Raw genomic sequence first — 21,054 nt, 5'->3', positions numbered from 1 at the left:
AGCATCAGCTGCAGTATAAAAACAGACGTAGCACGGATGCACGTCAAGCAAAAAAAAAAATTACATCGCTCAAAATCACTTTTTTAATTAGTAAAAAAGTTATTTAAAAACAAAATTTGATTAATAACTTTACACCCCCAATTATTTGTACAGCTTTCTCTGAATAAGTGCGCCAAGTATCAGAAATGGCTTACAATTTGTATGGAACATCCCACAATAACGTTGCGTTAATGTTGACCTATTATAATTTTCAATTTCAGCAACGAGGGGAGATTTGAAATTAGGTGCAAAAATAAAAACGCTTGAATAAAAATTTAAGTATACAGTTATGCGATAGTAGTCACAGTATTAGTCAGATGACTCGTTTAGCTCACCAAAATCAATCCAGCTGTAAATAAAAATAATGATTTACTATTGTAAAGGGCCCGCCATCTATCCTTACGGATTTGAACTAGGTATTATTTGAAGAATGGTAACACTTAGCTGTCATTTGATTTGACAGAAAATTAGTTTTATTCTTCCGCTGAACGAAAATGGTTGTGTATACGCTCAAAGAACGCTGGGAAATATTGCGACATTGCTTTGAAAATCATGGTTTTGTTGCAGAATGTGTACGAAAATTACGTGCGTTACTTTGCGAAAAAAGTAAGAGAAAGTGGGTTGCTTATTGACAAACCAACGCGTGACCGACCAAAAACCGTGCGTACACCCGAAAATATTGCTGCTGTGGCCGAGAGTGTTCGTGAATCACCAGGAACATCAGTTCACCGTCGTTCTCTACAATTGGACATTTCGGAGACATCATTGAAACGAATTTTGCGTAAAGACCTTGGTATGACGCCGTACAAAGTCCATATGAATGAAGTTGTGTTCCATCATTAACCGGAAGGATTGTACTTCAAAATAAAAAAAACAGTTTGGAAAAATATTGAGTAGTTTTTTTTTTATAGCATTTTTAATTCCGTAAAGTTATATGGCGGACCCTGTACATGTAAGTCAATTGCGCCTTTACTCTATTCAAAATACACAAAATTGCATTTACTAAGTTTTTTCTTCTTAATATTTCTGTACTACAACTTTTGGATGTACCTTATACTCGTAGTAAGTACTCAATTTATAAGAAGAGTTTTGCCGTCACTATGTATTAAGCCTCTGCCTAAGCCAGCTTTGATCTATCGCCATACCAAAATTGAGATCCTTCCTCGAGAGGTGGCAGTGATCTCTTTCAGGAGTTATGATAAATTTTATATTATGGGTTTGGTGGCATGATATCCGAATATAACGAGATTATTAAATAATGTTTCTTCAAGATCCAATATGACCAATATGAAATGCGTGAAATACCTCCAAGAGCATGAATTGGACAAATGTTTTTCAATGCCCAGAGTTACTCACTGTGTGGCTACCTGATATGTATATTGACTGTCACATAGAGGTTTACCATTCGGATAACAATTGCCGGTAATATAAAAGGCAACCGCCGTTAGTCGAATGGGTTGGTGCGTGACTACCATTCGGAGTCCAGAGAGAATGTAGGTTCGAATCTCGGTGAAACACAAAAATGAAGTAAACGTTTTTTCTAATAGCGGTCGCTCCTCGACAGGCAATGGCAAACCACCGAGTGTATTTCTGCCATGAAAAAGCTCCTCATAAAAATAAAAAAATATCTGCCGTTCGGAGTCGGCTTGAAACTGTAGTTCCCTCAATTTGTGGAACAACATCAAGACGCACACCACAAATAGGAGCTCCTCGGCCAAACACCCAAAAAGGGTGTACGCGTATTACATTATATAATATAAAAGGCAATGAGTTTCTCTAACGTTTCGACCAGAAAAAAACTAAGGAAATTAGCTTCTGTACGCCTTTGGGAGATATTTCCCATTTTAACTTCGCCACATATTTATGGACGATTTGATACTAAAGCAAGGGTTTAGCTATGGAGATAAAATCCTGCAGTATAAGACATGAATAAGTGGCATAACTTTTCCTTACTGATAATTCATCCCGCTAGGCCTCTATTCTCCTATTAAAAAAACACCTTGTGTTCAACAAGTGTGATAGGATACGGGCTCTATAGCGTAACAATTCCATCTATCATCTCATCTTTTGTTCTTTTGTAAAAACAAATTAAAATTTTTCACTTGCTAGAAAAAAAGTCGTTTCAGTTGTTCACTTTCAGTCTTCTTTAATTACTTTACTCAAAGACATTCATCGCTACCAATCACCGGAGTTGGTTTCCACTGGTATTACATAGTGGCAGACAATTTATGTGTTCTTTGGTGTTTTTGGGCTCAACTTCATTAGAGGTTTTGCTTTAAATTTTACCGAGCACTTAAGATTAGCATTTAACGGTCACTTTTATAATATTTATACTACAATTTCCTAGTATTGCGGCTCTTTTTTACTCTTATTGACAATCCTGGCACCAATGTATATATTATTTACAACACATGTACCGAGAATTTGACCCAGATCAGGACTTTTCTGAATTATATTTGCTCCTGAGTTTATGACGCAACATATTTTTTATCGACAGGCTGACTCGCTCAAAGTCTTAAAAAAAGTTATGAATAAAATAAAACCAAAAAAAAATTGTTTAATGAAACCAAAATAAATCCAATGGAACAAACAAATAAATGAAGTAAAATTAAAAAAAAAAATTAAATAAAAAATAATAAAAATAAAATTTAAAAATTGTTATTTTAATTTAGACTCTTCACTTATTTTCATATATATTAGATTTTGCTATAGATATAAAGATGCATTTAAGCTCGCATTTTGAGTCGGCGATGTACCAAAATGATATTTCACTCTTAACCAACTCTTAGCTAATAACAGTTCATTTGGAAGCTGCCATCATAAGCATTTTCAGTAAGCGCCTTTCGAAATATGAAGATTGCTTTCACTCCGTACAGGATTCTACACAACTAGCCCACCAAAATTTTTCTTCATTTGTAAAAGTCAGTCACACAAAAACAAAACGAAAATATGCATACATATTTAATCTCGCAGAAATAATTTTATCATACATGAATAAGCGAAATGAAATGATCATCGTTTATTTATAGCAAATTGAATAGCACGCAAATCGTTAGCTGTTATTCCTTCATGTGAAAGTTGTTTGACTTCATCAGCATGGGATAATTTCTGCGTGAATGAAAATTGTCTTTCATATATACATCCCCAAATACAATAGCAAATACACACATGCATAAATAGGCGAGCAAATATTGTATTGAATATTTTATGGTGTGTGCTGAAGTAATGAGGCGAAAGTGTGGTTACATTTAAACTTAATAATCAAATACAAATCGTGTTGTGCCACCACTCTAAAAACATAAGGACCAGCTTACGCACTTAGTGACTTAGTGAAAAATTATTCGGGTTTTATGACAAAATGCAAATATTGTAATTAAGTCTACTTCGATATCAGCTGTTTATGGTTATGGCGCCACTAATCGAAACATACTGTACAATTGCTGCTATGGTTATGGATATGGCTTTATAGTTACGGCATCGCTAACTGCAGCTTTACTTTACTCTTCTTTGAAGTAAAATTAAAAATATTTGTAAGCGTAACGCATTCTTACGTTCATATATAAGTAAATTATCATCTTTTTCGTGCTTAACTCCCAATCCGTAATTAAAAAGCGTGATTACCCATACAAAATTTCTCTCCCGAGATTTGAGATTATAACTATACTTTTTTACATAAAACACTGTTTTATCGATAATTATTTTTACGAATGTAAAGAGAAACGTCGCAGGAAAAACTAAATAAAGTGGACGCCGACAGGCTTGTAGACATAATTCTAATAAAATGTTTGTTAAATATTATTAAATACGCATTCATATTACAGAAAAAGCGTGTCTCCATGAACGCTATTATAAAATGTTATTACGAATATCGCATGCGTAATGCTGCCATAATTTTTTGAAACCTCAGTAGATTTCGCTTACGGATTTCCTCCAATAGTTTACCAGCAGCAGTAAATTGCGCATTAAATTAACTATTCTCTTTGCAATTTCTTCATATCGTTAATAATAATTAAACAAATCAAAGCACTTAAATATCCACCAAACCAATTTCTACCACCCTTCGAAACAGTATTGACAGCTGATTGTCAATTTTGCAAGTAATCTGCCGGGAAGAATAATTTTGTTTATTCATTGCTAATTACTGCATATGTGAACATACTTTAAATGAAGTTTTTATATTCTATGTTTCTCGATCAGCCTTCGAACAGCCAAACTAAAAGAGAATACCAAAAAGAAGAAGAAATACAGGGTGGGCCATATAGCGTTTGCTTTTTGAACCACCTATTTTTTTGAGAATGGTAACACAAATGACATCTCAAATGTGTTCATAATTTACGAAATGGGACGCTATATGCTTGAACAAAATTGGGAAATATTGAAAACCTATTTCCAAAGTGGTGAGTCTTCTTCTTCTGCTTCTGATGAAGCTCATTTTCACATCGGTGGTTACGTCAATAAGCAAAACTGTCGGATTTGGGACTCAGAAAATCCACACGTTACTGTAGAGATGCAAATGCATCCACAACGAGTTACTGCTTGGTGCGGTTTTTGGTCTGGCGGCATCATCGGGCCATTTTTTTTCCGAGCGAGGAGCCGCGGTTACAGTAAATGGCAAGCTTTACCGTGACATGCTCAACGAGTTTTTGTTTCCAAATTGAAGAGGATGACATGGACGACATTTGGTTTCAACAGGACGGTGCAACTTGTCACACTGCCAAAGTTATACTCTAACTTTTGGCTTCCGTTTTTGAAAACCGAATAATCAGCCGAAATTCCGATATCAATTGGCCTCCTCGGAGCTGTGATTTAAGCCCGTTAGACTATTTTGTGATGGGAGCCGTTAAAGAAAAATGCTATGCTAACCATCCAGAGACGATTGATGCTTTAAAACACGAAATCGAAGTTGCCATTCATGAAATTGGAGCCCAAACAATCGAAAATGTGATTAAAAATTGGGTTGATCGAATGTTCTACTGTAAAGCCAGTCGTGGCAGTTATTTGAACGATATTATTTTTCATTCATAAATGACAATGTTCAATCTTCAAAATAAAAAAAAAAGTTTGAAAAAATATTGATTAGTTTTTTTTATAGCCGATTCAAAAAGCAAATTTTACATGGCCCACCCTATACCATATTTTATCTTCCAATGCGTTTAATGTAATGCCATTAATATGGTGTACAAAATTGTATTTGGGTATGTATGTAAGGTCCTCTTAGTAAGCAACAAATTCGTACTTGTCTTATATACCTATGCATACACATGTATGTATATTTTCTTCCTTTTCTCCCTTTTTACAAACACATAGAAGATATGGAAACGTAAGCGCTAATTCCGTAGTAGGTTGAGTTAATAAATTATGTTATATATTACAAAACGAAAAGGTTAAGCTCCTAGTCCATATACATTAGGGCGGGTAGATTTAAAAATCGCTCATTGCTCTGTGAAAATTGTATTCTACTTGTAGGGATCAAAATAAGAAACTTTGCCGAAGGAACCATACCTCTAAAACGAGTTCTGATGTCCCCCAATTTGGGCCGAACGAAAAATCACACTTTTACCCATTTAGAGTGCTCCAATCGAGTCCAAATGTATGAGCGATCCCCACTAACTTTGGACGGCCGATCCACCCATGCCAGTGGCACACCCCCTGGAACTCCCCTGGGGGGTTCCCCATACAATCATTTCAAAATATCACCATTTTTGGCCTTTACATGAGAAAAGAAACTAAAAAGTTCGACCCAAATTGGGGGACATCAGAATTGGTTTTAGAGGTATGGTTCCTTCGGCAAAGTTTCTTATTTTGTTCCAGAGAATATGATTTTCACAGAGCAATGGGCGATTTTTTTGTCTCCCCACAAATCGACCCGGCCTAATATACATTCTTCTTTGATTGAGATTTGAATTCGTCTGGATAAATCATTCTTAATATAAATTGTAAATGAAAAACATCCACGAGTACAACTATTTGGTATATTTATGCTATTTCATTCACCCGAACTACTACCTACGAAAGTTCTACTTAGTACGTTAACATATTTTACCTAGTAAGTTAACATATTTTGGTGACCGCATCACTTATACATTTTGCATGTAGGATAAAAAAATTGATTGTATGTTTTCCTGGTAATTTCAACTTAAATCCGTCGCCAGATTTTCGAAACCGATTAAATCGCCTTCTGTATTGAATTTTCAAATCAAAATTTTGGATGATTCACAAATCTTTCGTTATCTGCTAAAGAAATTTGGAGAAAAATTTCTTGTATACACATACATACATACATACATACATCTATAAAAACGTATTGCTGTTTTGCGTGTAAGAGCGTAATGTATTTACAATTGTTTTCGCTATAATATACGAAAAAGAAAAATGTGTAAATTTAAAATGATAATTTTTTAATATTAGGAATACATAAAAACAAATATAAAAGAACGATGCTGAAGATTGTTAAAAATATTTGGCAATCCAGTATATCACTCATACGGAACTTTGTGCATAGAGGATTATAATAATCGCTTGATGACATGTTGAAGCTCATGTGCCTTAGGATGCGAGTGCCATTTCAGCGATTTATTCCGAGATTTTGCTTATTAATAGGTGTGTAACTTTACTTATACAGAACTAAAATATTGTATTGCAAGTTTATAAATCGATGAATACTCCACATTTCCCATTCGAGTTTTGTTAAGGTAACGAACTGGAGTTTATTGTCCTCCTGCGTTCTCTAGTTTGTAGTAAAGAGACGCGGGCCAAATTGCTCCTCCTATTTCGATAAATTATATGAAAAACAGAAACTCTATGTATGGGTAAAATAAGTGCGCGTGAAATGGGGGCATTCGCAATTACTAGAGGCACGTTTTATCAATTTAGTTGAATAAGTACAACTCACCAAACACATACATAAATGAATATATAAGTACAAGTGTATTAAATTCACAAATTGTATGTATGTGAAGGAAACGTGCAAACCATATGTATGTATATCGTGTTTACTCACCAAAAATAACTCCCAGCAATACACCCGACAGCGTCACCAGCAGCATTAGATTCTCCCGCAGCCATTTCCGGTAGCCGATAAGCTCACGCGGCGCCCCACTACGTTCAGTGGTCTTTGGTGGCAGCTCGGTACCATTGACAGTTGTACTACTGGGCGGACCCATTTTCGCAAAAAGATAATCTGAAAATTGTTCAGATTTTTCCATTGTATCATTCAACGCCTTGCCCCAATTTGGACAATTCAATATATTTCCTATGCGTAGGGCGTAAATGTGTACAGTGGGCGGCGTTGTATAGAGAAGAGGACAAAGTGGCGTCCAAAAGAAAATGTCTAAAGTTTGCCAAGCGGCAAAGGTACGCAGTGACTGAGTAATGAATTGGAAATGTATATTTTTGCTTTTTTGTTTTTTGCCAACACTAATCAATATTGACTTCTGCTGCGAAACGGGTTTTTCTTCTTCTTCCAAGTGCTGCTTTCTTAATTTTCCTTTTTGCTATCGCCAGCGGGTTATTAATGTAATTGTTTATTGATCCATAGTGGGAAAAATGGGTTTCTGTTTTTATCTTATTATTTACTCTTCTATTAGCGTACTTTGTGCGTCAGTGAACAGTCTATTACTTTTATTACAGTTATTGTTATTAAGTTGTGTGTTACGATTATTAATTGCTTTTTAAATATTTCACATTAAATTTAAGGATATTTATTAAGTACGCCATCGATTCAGAATTCTATATGTGGATATTTAAGCTGGCTTTACCGATAATTGACATATTATAGGTATGGCGGCTTTCGATGCTGTTCGGCTACCGATGCGGTGTAGTCTTTTTGGGACGTGAATGCCGCCCAGCTGGATAGGCGGACTCGTCCGGGACGTCTAGTTGGAATTGGAATTTTAGTATTGGCTCCGTTGTTGTAGTTTGTTTGAAAACTGTGTTAAAAATTCTTTTAAAACGTTTTTAATTAAAGAGAATTCTCCTAATACAGTTATTCACTTGTCGATTATTTGTAAAAAAGACCAGTTTATAAGCAATTTTCTTGTATATCCAGTAAATTATTGATTCGAGTGCTTTGGCAGTTAATTCAATCTGCAAAGTGAAATGCACGAGTTATAATATTAAATTCGACTTTTCGGTATAACAGCTTTAGTTACAATAAAAAATCGATGTTCACCCTATACGAGTATCATTATCCCGAATTTTCTGACGAAAAAATCGATTTTTGTTCTATCTGCACAATTAATCTGTGTCAAGTGTCGGCCAAATATGAATGTTTGTGCTTTTCCGGCGGATTGTGGGTACACAAAAGGGCGTTGCACTGTCTTCTTTTTCACAATCTTTAATTTTCCGATTGAAGTGTAATTTCCGAAATGCTATTCACTAATTATTAAAATGTTCACTACTTCGACACAGCTGCTTCATTCATTTACTTTTCTAATACTTAATAACTTTTTTCACAAATTCTTTTCACACAAATCACTGTTTGCAAAACGCTTCAATTCGTTCGACTCAATATACCTAAAGCGAATGAGCGTCGCGGCTCATGGATATTCTTTTTATACAAGGCGCTCTCCACGCAGGATAAACTCTCAGGAGCTATTGAGAAAAGCACGTTAAGAGGAGAAGCTTTTCTATGCGTTGACTGCGCTTACAGCGGTTACAGCGCTTTTTTATAGCAACCAAGTGCCAGGTGCCATACAACTCTAACCTTATCGCTTTCGTTTAGTTTTCGCTTTACTCCAGTTAATAATGGAAATTGTTTCCACTCAATAAATGTGCTGCTTCAAATTTTTATTATGTGCATGTATAATTGTACTGCGACCAAATAATTTATTTCAAATAATCAAGTTTCGTGATATATTGTTACATTGCTGTTGACTTACATACAGCGGCGGTTAAAAAAAAAGCAGTGCGACATATAGCAAATTTTGACCGTATATTTACTTTTTCTCTAATTTTAACTTATCTGTACACATTCATATATGTATTTATATAACGAGTAATTAATTTATCAGGAAAACCGTCACTTAAAAGCTAGGCCCGTGCGCAGACGCTCAGATTTAAGGGGGGTTCCAACTTTTATTGCAGTGATATTTTTTGTTTTTTCATATCGATTCAAAACATTTTTTAAAACTACGTCAAGGGGGGGGGGGGGGGGGCGGCTTTGAACCGTGCAACTCTCCCAAACCCCTAAAACGCCCATCCCCCCCCCCCCCTTGCGCACGGGCCTGTTAAAAGCCACGAATTTAAATTCTTTGCAAAAAGTTGGTCTGTGTGTAACGCTATTTTTTATTGGTGTCGCTACCAATTTTTTAATTCAACAAGTTTGGACCTGCCTTATTTCATATCAAGAAAATGTGAACTAACAATAGAAATTGGTTTTGTTTCCCATTCAAAAGTTTAATATTATTAATTTTTTTATAACTGCAACTGTAAACATAAATACATAAATTATTTTATTTTATGCGCAAGTAAAGCTGTGGGCTTTTTTTATAAATATAGAGTTCAAATAGGTAAATCAAAACATTTATACGATTTTGTGAAAAATTTTAAAATATTTAAAAAATTTTAAGTACAATATATAGCTTTACAGCCTATTTAAATCTATTATAATAAAGTGCAAGTTAAAAGTGAGTAAAAATTTTCATTGATTTTTGATACTTTTTTTCAGACCGAGTTTAGTAGGTATGTTCTTTCTTCTGACGAAAACTCGATATTTTATTACATAGAACACCTGTAACAAAAAAAACAAACAAAAAAAATTATGTTTAGCCATTTCAAACTTGCACAGTATTATACCAAAATGAATTGGACTACAAGGCTGCGTACTCAGATCTAAGAACATGACTTTTTTAAGAAAATTTTGTGATTTTTTTCTTAATTCAATATAAAGTTTGAAATGTATATAGTATGTAGAGCTTGTTGTAGTATGAACTGTAATTTTATAAAAACTGGAATAAAGTACATAATAAATAAGTACTCGAAACTTTTTAACACATCACGTTGCTATTATTTTGACCACCAGTGCATATTTTGTTGCTGTTACAAAACTCACAACTGTTACAGTTCGTGCCGATATTCCATCTACAAATCTTGTGCAATTGACAGTTATTACAATTTTGTTTATTTAGTTTGTGTTACAAATGAATGACAGTTATTAACTTCTGGCCGCTCGTTATTTATAGTATAAGTATTGATGAACCCTTCAATTGACAAACAATTGTTGCCCTAAAGGCAACTTGCAATCGTATGGAAATTTTTGTGGAAATTTTATGTAATTTTCCTATAAACAGAAATTATAATTAATGAGAAAAATTAGCTATTCAATATCGTCAAAAGTTATTAGCACCAAATTTTATAACAGATACAAGGCTGAGAAATGTGTTTTGACCCAAACTAGTAATGAGTACCAATAATACTAAATTCGAATAAATTAATGCAAAATACAAAAAATCGAAATACAAAAATTTTGTAGAAATGCAGGGTGTCTGGTGGAAGAATAAGGTTTTAAATTTAAAGTTATTTAGTCTCGATGCCACAGTGGGCGGGTGAATAACATGCGTTCGCAATCGAAGCGTGCTTCAAGGCCAATGATTCTTAGCAACTACTCGTCGTAGATTTTATTCACATTACAATATTCGACATTTGCGTGTTGCTCCAAGTGATAATTTGATTTGTTCATGGGCGCGAAGGTTCCGGGCAACAAGTAGCTCACGGCAGAGCCCCAGCCGAACATCGAAAACAAATAAAAATATTGAACTCGTTGGTACAAGTTTGAACGATAATCCGGGTCAGTCCGTGCGCATGAGAGCGGCTGCCCTGAAACTTTCAAAACGTATTGTGCAAGAAATATTGAGGAAGGGTCTTAGACTTCACCAAATTAAAATCGTACAAGTGATTTGCACAAAAGTTTCTGCGAGGCAATGCTGGAGAGATTTTTTACGGAAAAAACTACCTTTGAGAATGGTGAAACCCGCTTTCATTCAAATGGAAATGTAAGTAAGAAAAATTACCGTTATTGGTGACCTAAAGTACAGAACCCACTATTAAAACATCAAGCGCCATTTCACAGTCCCAAAGTGACGGTTTGGTGTGCAATGTCATGCACTGTAATAATTGGATCATGTATTCTTGAAAATCGTCGAGGGCAAGCAATTTATGTGGACCGTGACTCTTAGATAAATAAATACTTTATAAGGTTTGCACTTCGACATCATAGTATTTTGTGCCCTACGATGACTCTTATCGGCGCATGCTGAACGATTATTTTCTGCTATTAATGGGAGAATATCCTTCCTTCAGCAGACACACATGGTTTCAGCAAGATGGCGCCCGCTGCATACGGCTAAAAAGACTATGGCGATACCACATTATTTCTTTCTTAACAAACTGAAAAGCCGTTTGGTGGCACATGCTGGCCATCTAGGTCGTCCGATCTTACCTTCTACACTTTTTCGGTGGGGGTACCTCAAAAGTAAAGTCTATAAAACAAGCTCAGCGACCATCTCAGCTCTAAAAGTAAATATCGTCAGCGACGTTAATGGCATCCCGAGATTACTTCTCCAGCGAGTACGGAAGCCAGATTCCAAAAGTGTAGATAGAGGAGATAATTATTTTTTTTTGTTAATTTAGTTTTTAATTCCTAATTTTGCCACCTGACACCCTGTGGGTTAAAATATGCCAAAAATTGGGAACAATTAATCAATCGATCAATTGTATTATTTCTTAAAATAATTTTTTAAATATACCTATGTATTCTTTACCTTTTTTTTAAATGTTCTTAACAGTTAAATGGGCAACAATTTATTTTTAACCAAACAAAAAAACCCTGCTGGTAGCAACATACAACTGTTCGTGAGAAAATGCAGGTGTGCGTAATGAAGATCCAACATTTTGAAATGCACAATTTTCAATTTGGATCTGACGAAAACGTTAAAGCGTTACCGGTAGAATTTGGTGAAAATCACCGCACATTAAAAGTACTTTGCCTCCGAATAGAATTTTTTATCTTCCGCAGCATAAATTTATCAACGCGATCTAATTCAAAACGTAATTCACATTCCCAATTTGATTTTTACGGCTGTGTCAAGTCATGAATTTTGAAATGGTACACTCCACATAAAACTGTCTCATCCAGCTTAGCTTCCGAACCTACTTTAGCTAAAGATGAATAGTTTTTTAACTGTTTGTCATTGAAGTATTTGAAGAGGAAAGACGAAGGCCGTCAAAAATTCCTTAAAACAAATATTTTGCATGGAATGTAATTTCTGGCGTGAATTGTTTAACACCGCAATAGCAGCAACGCAATGTCAACGAACCACAACTGAACTACTCAAATATTGGTGGAACTTAGCTAGCAACAGATTTAAATAAATAATTTAAATCGTTGGTTTCATTATTCGACACATTTCCTAACATTTTCCGACATTCTTTTCTAATTTTTATTTTTCAGTTTTTCAACTGCATCAGTTATGGATCCACGGTTACGATGCATTTGGATTTTTATTTTTCAACAAAATTCACTAACTAAATTTGCTACCTTAAGGGGTTATACGCAGTTATGACTTTCAAAAAAATCGATTTTTTTATTGCATTTTTGTAATGTGCATATATTCAAAAGTATACGCACGAAATTTGAAGTAGATCTAAGCAATACTTTCGGAGTTATACCTAAATATGTAGAGATGCCTCGGCACGTTTTAAGGTAGGTATTGAAACTTTAAACGTGTTTTTTTCAAAACGGCATTTTTCAAGTCGGTGTACACGATATCTCGAAAACGGCTTGTTTGATCGGTCAACCGTTTTAACTCAATCTTTAAAGATACATTTTCTAGTAATTAATCGTTCCTTTTGTAAATCTGATACTTATTTTCCATTTTATAATCAATTTACGGCCAAATTTTAACGTAAAAATCGAAATAATTTCTTTTAAAAGCTGCCATTTTGTGAAAATTCACTATTTTGATTAGCCGAACGATTAATTACTAGATAATCTATTATATTAACAAAATTTGTTTGGTTTTTTGATTTCAGATAATCCAATCCTGAGTTACGATGTACACCGTAAATCGTCTTTTTTTAAAGGAGGTTCCAGAAATCGCCTGCAGCGCGCTCTATAATCAACATTTTCATAAATAAAAAATTTTGTTACGTTCTTGAAGGATGCTTTTATAACCGTCAAAAATTTTCAAATTAAAATATTCTGAAGTTTCTTCAGGATAAATCCTTGACAACCCGTCTTTTATTTGCTTCATAACTGCGTATAACCCCTTAAATAAATAGCAGACTCCGAAATTAAAAGTACGCAAAATTGCAGTTGAATAGTTTGCAGTAATTATCGTCTACAGATGAATTTCCCAATGTTGTTTTTGGTTTCAAAATCAAGCCAGTAGAACCGCAAAACGAACGCTGACAGAATTTATGCTAAAGTATTAATAAACAGATTTATAAACAAAGAATTTTAGAAAATGCTCTGATCCAGAAAAACACAGCACAGATCCGAACCCTAGGATCTAAAATTAAGTTCACTTCTATTGGCGGTTTTCGAGTCATTTCATTGATATTTTGCCTAGAGTAGCATTAACGTCTATTCCAGAAGCATGCCGTTGTCAGATAGGCTAACACGGATGCCTGCAAAATAACTAACTAAATTTGGCACAATTTTAACAAATCCTAAACTGACGAGTTGTTAAGAAAGCCACGAGTAGACATATTCAGAATTGCTTCAACAATATACGGCCAGTGGCATTTGCAAGGAAGATAGGGTGGGTGACCGTACATCGATAGATGTAAAAGCTGCAATCAAGAAGAATCTAAGGAAACAGTCTTGAACTATCTGTATGAGTGCCCGAGTCTGGGTGATCTACGACATTAGAATGGTGGGGAATTCTCGATGGTTAACTTGAAAGAAATTGCAAGAAAGACATATTCAAGATTCATAGTCAAGTAGTTCTACAAGTTATGTATCAAAATGGCTTATTTTGTGCTAATTGGAATGGGCTGTGTCACCTCAACTACCACCACCACCATTATTAAAGTATTAGCATTGACAATAGTTTAAGAAGCCACAATTTTAGAACAAGGAGGTTATTTACTATTCCGTTTAGCAACGTATAGAAAAATAAATTACAAGAATCTTTGGCCCGGAAGCAGAGATAAGTCTGTAGCATTGAACTGCAATTGGATGCTCCATTGAGGATGCGTGTTTTGAACTTGGAACTGCGAATCTCTGAGGAAAGATCTTACTGTTTTTCCTTACAAGAACCGCAGACAGCACACCATAGACTGCGCCGACTGGTTATTGCATTAGAAAAATTGTCAGGATTTAAATTTTCACATTACGTCAAATAAATAAAATTACCAAATTTCACTCTATCAATTATCATCAGTCACTGTTTGATTTTGACTGAGTAGTGTTAAGGGGTGTTCGTTATGGCGTCATTAAATTAGGGGAAAATGCCGCAGCCCGCCTTAATGTGGTCCAACTAAAGAATTGCCTTACATGACATGATGAAGATAGGGCTTCTTTGCGTTGGAAGGATCAAGTGGAGAACAACCCCTGCTCACTTGGGGCGCCTAACAGGCACCAGTTAACTGACGTGCTTTGTTGAACTCGTCCAAAGCATTTGGACACACCCTTTACAACAGATTTGCAATTTCATTTAGGTACATGCAGACAACTTAAAAATAGATTTAATTGTTATTAATTTCTTCTGACATCGATTTAGTTGCCTAACGCTACCGCTGCTGCTTTCGTACGATATTTTGGCTTTGAATTCGTTTTGCATGTACTTATGTCTTCGCAAATTAGTCCCTATTTGTAAATCTCATGATTATATTTACGTATGTATGAAATTCTCACCCAATGTTTTCTTTGACATTTTGCCATTTGGCACAGTTATTTATTAAAGAGGCTTGTGCAAACTGACGTCCCAAATATTTATGGCACATAAGCGCGGAAAATCTAAGTTTAACAACAAATAAAAATCAACCGCAAGATAAATTGAACCTTTTTAAACATGTTTATTTATAATATAAAATAAAATTGAAAATTCACGTTGAATTGCACATACAATCGCATATGTACGCTTCTCTGTGGGAAGAAGAAAACACGCCAATGAACTTCACGCTTATGAATTGTATACCCGCGCGCACTAATATACACAAGGGTATTGTAATTTTCTTCAAATACGGGTATATATACTAGCTTAAAAGCAATGCGATAGTTATAGGCATAGCAGAGTCCATTTAGTCATGTCTGTATGTTTCAAAAACGCGTCGACTTATTGCTGTAAAATGGTAGGTTGGCAAATAATGATCATCGATTGAATTAAAATAGTAACCTCACCAATAACAATATATTATATACATATATAACAAATAATTTTAAAACTTATTTTCAAAAACATGTCAATAGATCATTGTCAAGAATTTCGAATGGTTCTGGTCCATTCGATAATCGCAGCTTCACACATTAAGTACCGATTGGTTTTTTATTTTAAATGAGCCAATTAGCCAAAATCATGTAGACCGGCGACAACTTTTTTCGGTACGAATGCCTTTAGCTTGGGGCAACGGTGAGGACTGTAGTCTAAAAATATTTTTGCCCACGGTCGGACTGCCAGTAAATATGTAGTCAAAAACTCAATTTTTATATTTGTATTGCTCATCAGAAAAGCAAATACCAGAATAAGATACAAAAAAGCCACCCGCCACACGGGATGACCCCTTTAATGTAGCAAAATGTTAGCTATTTAAATTAGCTTCTTGTCAGACATAAGTACGCGCATAGCTATCAAATAATTTCATTCCAATCAAGCAAATCTAACAAATTTTAAAAATGTTTTACAAAATTGCACATCCATTAACAATATTTCAAAAACCGAAATGATCACGCCTTTACACGTTGTCTAAAGCATTCTTATAAATATATTTACCTCTTCTAACTTACTTTATATCAAATAAGTATATGGCGGATATACATAAGTACGCATATATAGTAGGTATACAGTTGACGTCAGTAGACAGCATAACTGAATCTTGGATTCTGGATTCGCTGCCTTATTTTAGAGAAGCTACTATTAAGACCTGCAACATTTTGGAGGAAAGGGGGGGGAAAAAAATGAAGCGAAGAAGTAAGAAATATTGGCTAGGGAAAATAGACCTCCGTTTGAAGAGTTAATGTACGAAAAGGTTGAAATTCGCGGGGAACCAGTTAAGATTTTTATGTCTCCCCATATTTTTTTGGGGCTTGTGGTAGAGTTAATGCTTCAAGTCGGATGTTGTTTCAGTTATATTTTTTGAAAATGTTGTTGATATATTTGACGAACTGTCAATATTGCTTTTGTTAACTATTTCTCTTTGTGCTATAGAGGAGAGCTAAAATTTGGAAGTAAGTTTGAGGAAAAGAGTTTTGTAGAGCTCTTGCTTTGTGATTTTTTGTCCATTACATTGATTTTAAGAATTCCTTAGGCTTGAAGAAACTATGGGCATGTGTTGGTATTTGATGGATGGTCACCTGAACAGTTTGCGCACTTTGTTCTGGTACATTCTGGTGTTCATATGAGGAGGCAGATTACAGGTTATAAAAGTTGGGAGATTTTTGCAATGCTTCATCGTATTTTCAGGGATTCGGCATGACCTACAACAAATAAGGTCGAGCAGGGACGTCAATATCCATGTAAACCGTGCGCGCTGCAATAGCTGAATGGCTTAATCGTTTGATGGCTTCTGTAAAAGCAAATGGTGATCATTTCGAATGAAAGTTAGAAAAAAAATTGTAATATTTGCATGGTTAAATACAATTAACTTCATTAAAAAAAGTATTATATTTGCATATCTATATCTATAAAAATATGTCTGTCGAAAAAAGGCAAAACAAAAATAAGAATCGAAAACTACCTCCTTTCGAATCGATCATCCACTTTTTTTTACTCTCTGTTCTTATGCCACACATACATACATACTAGGCCCGGTCGATTTGTGGGGAGACAAAACTTTTAGTGTCTTTTGTGGGGCGGCAAAAAAATCGCCCATTGCTCTGTGAAAACCATATTCTAGGGATCAAAATAAGAAACTTTGCCGAAGGAACCATACCTCTAAACCGAACTCTGATGTCCCCCAATTCGGGTCGAACTTTTTAGTTTCTTTTCTCATGTAAAGGCCAAAAATGGTGATATTTTGAAATGATTGTATGTTGAACCCCCCAGGGGGTGTGCCACTGGCATGATTCACCCATGGTAGCCTTCCAAAGTTAATGGGGGTCGGTCTTACATTTGGACTCGATTGGAGCGCTCTAAATGGGTCAAAGTGGGATTTTTCGTTCGACCCAAATTGGGGGACATCAGAGTTCGTCTTAGAGGTATGGTTCCTTCGGCAAAGTTTCTTATTTTGATCCCTACGAGTAGAATACGATTTTCACAGAGCAATGAGCGATTTTTAAATCGACCCGCCCTAATACATACCTATGTTTGTAGTTCAAGTAGGGTCAGTCACACTTTTGGACACTTTTGCTTCCGTGTCGCAGCGAACGAAAGACTTGGATTTATATACAAATTACTTACATACAAATGTAAGCAGGTAAATATAGAAAAGAAAATAAAGAAAATAATTGCTATTGATTTTCTCTATTCAGTTGTGTTCGCACTAAATTTATGATGACTGTATTATACTTGAAATGTTCTTCATCTTGTTTGAGAATTGGTGGGTGGTTCATTTGACCATTAATTTGCCGCTAAACACTTTTGTAGTTACTATAATTATAAATACTTTCTTTTGAATTTCCTTATGAACCTGATTTTATTGATGTGAGGTTATTGGGTGGGGAACAACTAATTCGAGAAATGTACTATTTTGAAGGCATAGGAAAGAATGTTGCTGTTTGTACATTATTTTGTCAAAATAACTGTAAATGACCTCCAAATATTTCGTTACTTTTTCTTTTTTTTGTGAGCGCCACCCCTGCCATCGCCTCCAAAATTGTTGATGAATGTTAATTGCTGCCAGACGCCGTTGGAAGCTGGAATAAGCTGAATTTGGAATTTATGTGTGTGCCGGATCACTGTGGTGTTCAAAGCCCCAAACTGGCTGATAAATTCGTGCACTCCGATTCCTGAGAACCGTGGGACCTGCTCAACAACCAAGTGTTTCATGAGAAGTTATTTTCGAATTATGATGTAGTGTGATATAGCTCCCTAAATCTGAAATCTTTCCATGTATTGAGTTAGAAATAACCTGGAAACTAGCATAGATTTCTATGGAGGAAAGATCTAATAGAGTACCAAGAGTTTTGGTACTTATGGCAGGAAAGTTACCGTTTGTACTCTTTCCAGTTTGTTCTTTGATACCATCTTTTCCAACATTGTTATCGTGCCAATTAAGAAGAAGAAGTGTTGACCGATATGTCGGATACACCATGTATTTTTACTGAAGGAAGAATGCTCTCTCAGTATTGGCAGAAAAGTATTGTTCAGCACAGTCCACAGAAATTGCTTGGCCTCGACGTTTTCAAAAACAGATGGTCCAATTATGGTAGTTCTTCCCCTCTTCTCCTATTGCTTTTAGGTGATCAATACCGGCAATTTTACTTAGTTAAATAAAAATGGAATTCGTGACACCAAAAGGCATTGCTTACCGCACGGAATTGCTCCAACATTGTCTCACAAAAATGTTTACATAAATTGTGGTAGTTAGGCTTAAGCACTTGCACGATTTGAGTTTTGGAGTCTAAGAACCAAGTAGTGGTAGTTAAGGATAACCGCTCTCTCGCTGATTATCATGCAACCTAGTAGCGATGTTTCCATTTTTTCTCGACGTCCGACCCCACCGTGGCCTAGTTGATTTTTTTGCTGGAATGTTGGTGCAACTGTCCTCTATAGTATCGCAGAGTTTGAGCGTGATCTGTCAAAGCATTTAATTATATCAGCCAACCGCAGTTATGCTCTGCGATTTTCTCTATGGATAAAAATATCGAACGAAGAATTTGTCTTAAATTTTGTGTTATGAACGGGATTTCGTGTGCCGAATCATTGAAAATGTTGCAGAAGGCCTATGGCGGGTGTGCTTTATCAAAAACTCGGGTCTTCGAGTGGTATACGGCTTTTGCAGAGGGCCGAGAAGTTGTGGAACATTTGCCCCGATTTAGTGGCCCATCAACGTCTTCAATGGATGAAAACGTCCACAAAGTCAAGTAAATGGTGCTGGAAAACCATCACTTAAATTTGAGCGAGGTAGCTCGTGATCTTAGCGTGGCTCATAAATCTATTCGCAATATTTTACATCATCAATTGGGCGTGAGACGCGTGGCTGCTCGACTCGTTCTAAGATAGTTGAATTTCTTTCAAAAATCATCATCGTTTATCCAGCGTATCATAACAGTGATGAGATATGGGTACCTATATGAGTTTGACATGCAAACCAGTCAACAGGCAGCTGAATGGCGCTATCCACATGAGCCGAAACCCAAAAAACCACGTCAAAATCGGTCAAAAGTGAAAGTCATGCTACTCGTTTTCTTTGATTAGCGTGATGTTGTGCACTGGGAACACATTCCAAATGGTTCTTCGGTAAATAAAGAATATTATTTGGAAGTAATGCGACATTTGAGTGAGAATGTGCCCCATTTGTGGAAAGAAAACTCATGGATCTTGCATCATGATAGCGCACCCTCTCATAAGACTCATATTGTGAACACTTTTTTGACAAAAAACCCGACAAACATCATCGAACAGAACTACCACCGTATTCACCGGATTTACCTCCTGTGACTCTTTCCTCTTTCCAAAACTTAAATTGTCCCTCCGCGGATGCCACATTCAGTTGATAGAGGCCATTAAGGAGAATTCGCTGTAGGAGTTGAAGAGTATTTCTTCAAACGAATTTAAAAGGTGATTTGATGACTGGACTAATCATTGGGTTTTTATTGAACAATTCCGGGTACTTTTACAGAATGTATACCTATGGCTATATTATCATTTCAGTTTATATTTGTTAATATAACATATTTGGATTTTTTTAAAATATGTTTTGGTTGTTGCATATAATCGTGTCCTTAGTTATTTATGTATTTATTTAACTATGAAATAGAATTATAACCTTACTTACTGTTCACTTATAAATAAGATCTATGAGTTTGTGTACGATTTGGACTGCGTTTTTACCGCTCCAGTAAATGAAAGGCATTCTTCGCATAAATAAATTTACATATTCAATTGCTCGTGAAATTTGTCCTTTTGGCGCAACGTCCTGACAGGTAATCTTAAGATATTAGCGCAATCAAACCCACTTAGTAGCTCTTTGAATACAAAGGAACATGAAAACATATAGTGATGTCAAATTCAAAAGCTGACATGAAAATTATATAAAGGCAGTGGCTCTGAAAAGTTTAGCGTTTTACAAATACTTTTTTTATATGCTCAATTCTTTTTCTGAATGGCTTAGAAGGAATAGCGTCAGATGTACCACTTAGTATAGATAATTTATTATTATTTACTAACTTCTATAGCCAGGTCTTATTGACGATAAGTTTGAAAGATTGAAGTCAATTCAATATATTCGTGCTTGGCAAAAGCACAATTGAACAAGTAAATCGACATACGCCACCTTTTCTTCGATTTTAAACCGCTTCTGGCATCACAAAGAGATGTCTACTTTCAAGGATACCCACATAAATTATTAGCCTTGGTAACCGCAGAATAACGTTGAGGATAATCTTCAGCCTCGTCCAAGCCGAAAAAGATTATTTCGAATGTCTCGAGGTTTTGGGCAAGATTAATATCTTTCTTGTTACTTTTAGAATGCAATATCTTGAAACTCCGTTATGTTGTATTTGGATTTTCTCTCTTACTTACATTCGCATTTACTGATTTTATTTTTTGTTATTTTTTATTTTGTATTTAACACTGGTAATATTTGTGTTACATTATACCCATTTGTTTCTCCCTGGAACCATAGAAAATAATAATGTTTGAGTCTGGCAGCAGTCCAACGTTATATAGCAAAGCCATACACATTTAGAGCTTT

At 35.4% G+C, this 21,054-nt stretch overlaps 1 protein-coding gene across 6 annotated transcripts in view; it reads right to left on the bottom strand.

The window, feature by feature from the left end:
* The window catches only part of LOC128865360 (excitatory amino acid transporter), a 63,051-nt gene that overhangs the window by 28,559 nt on the left and 13,438 nt on the right, over nucleotides 1-21,054 (bottom strand). The window contains exons 1-2 of one of the 6 annotated variants that reach the window (XM_054105615.1): nucleotides 8,190-8,723; nucleotides 7,040-8,124 (exon numbers count right to left, since the gene is read on the bottom strand). In XM_054105615.1, the coding sequence (XP_053961590.1) occupies nucleotides 7,040-7,244 (205 nt within the window). In that variant the 5' untranslated portion in view covers nucleotides 7,245-8,124; nucleotides 8,190-8,723. Of the gene's footprint in view, nucleotides 1-7,039; nucleotides 8,724-21,054 lie in introns of those variants that run through there. The other 5 variants (XM_054105616.1, XM_054105617.1, XM_054105618.1 and 2 more) reach the window with 5 other exon arrangements.

The sequence above is a fragment of the Anastrepha ludens genome, chromosome 5 (genome assembly GCF_028408465.1).
Source record: "Anastrepha ludens isolate Willacy chromosome 5, idAnaLude1.1, whole genome shotgun sequence".
NCBI classification, from domain to species: domain Eukaryota; kingdom Metazoa; phylum Arthropoda; class Insecta; order Diptera; family Tephritidae; genus Anastrepha; species Anastrepha ludens.
This window is presented reverse-complemented; position numbering and strand designations above follow the sequence as displayed.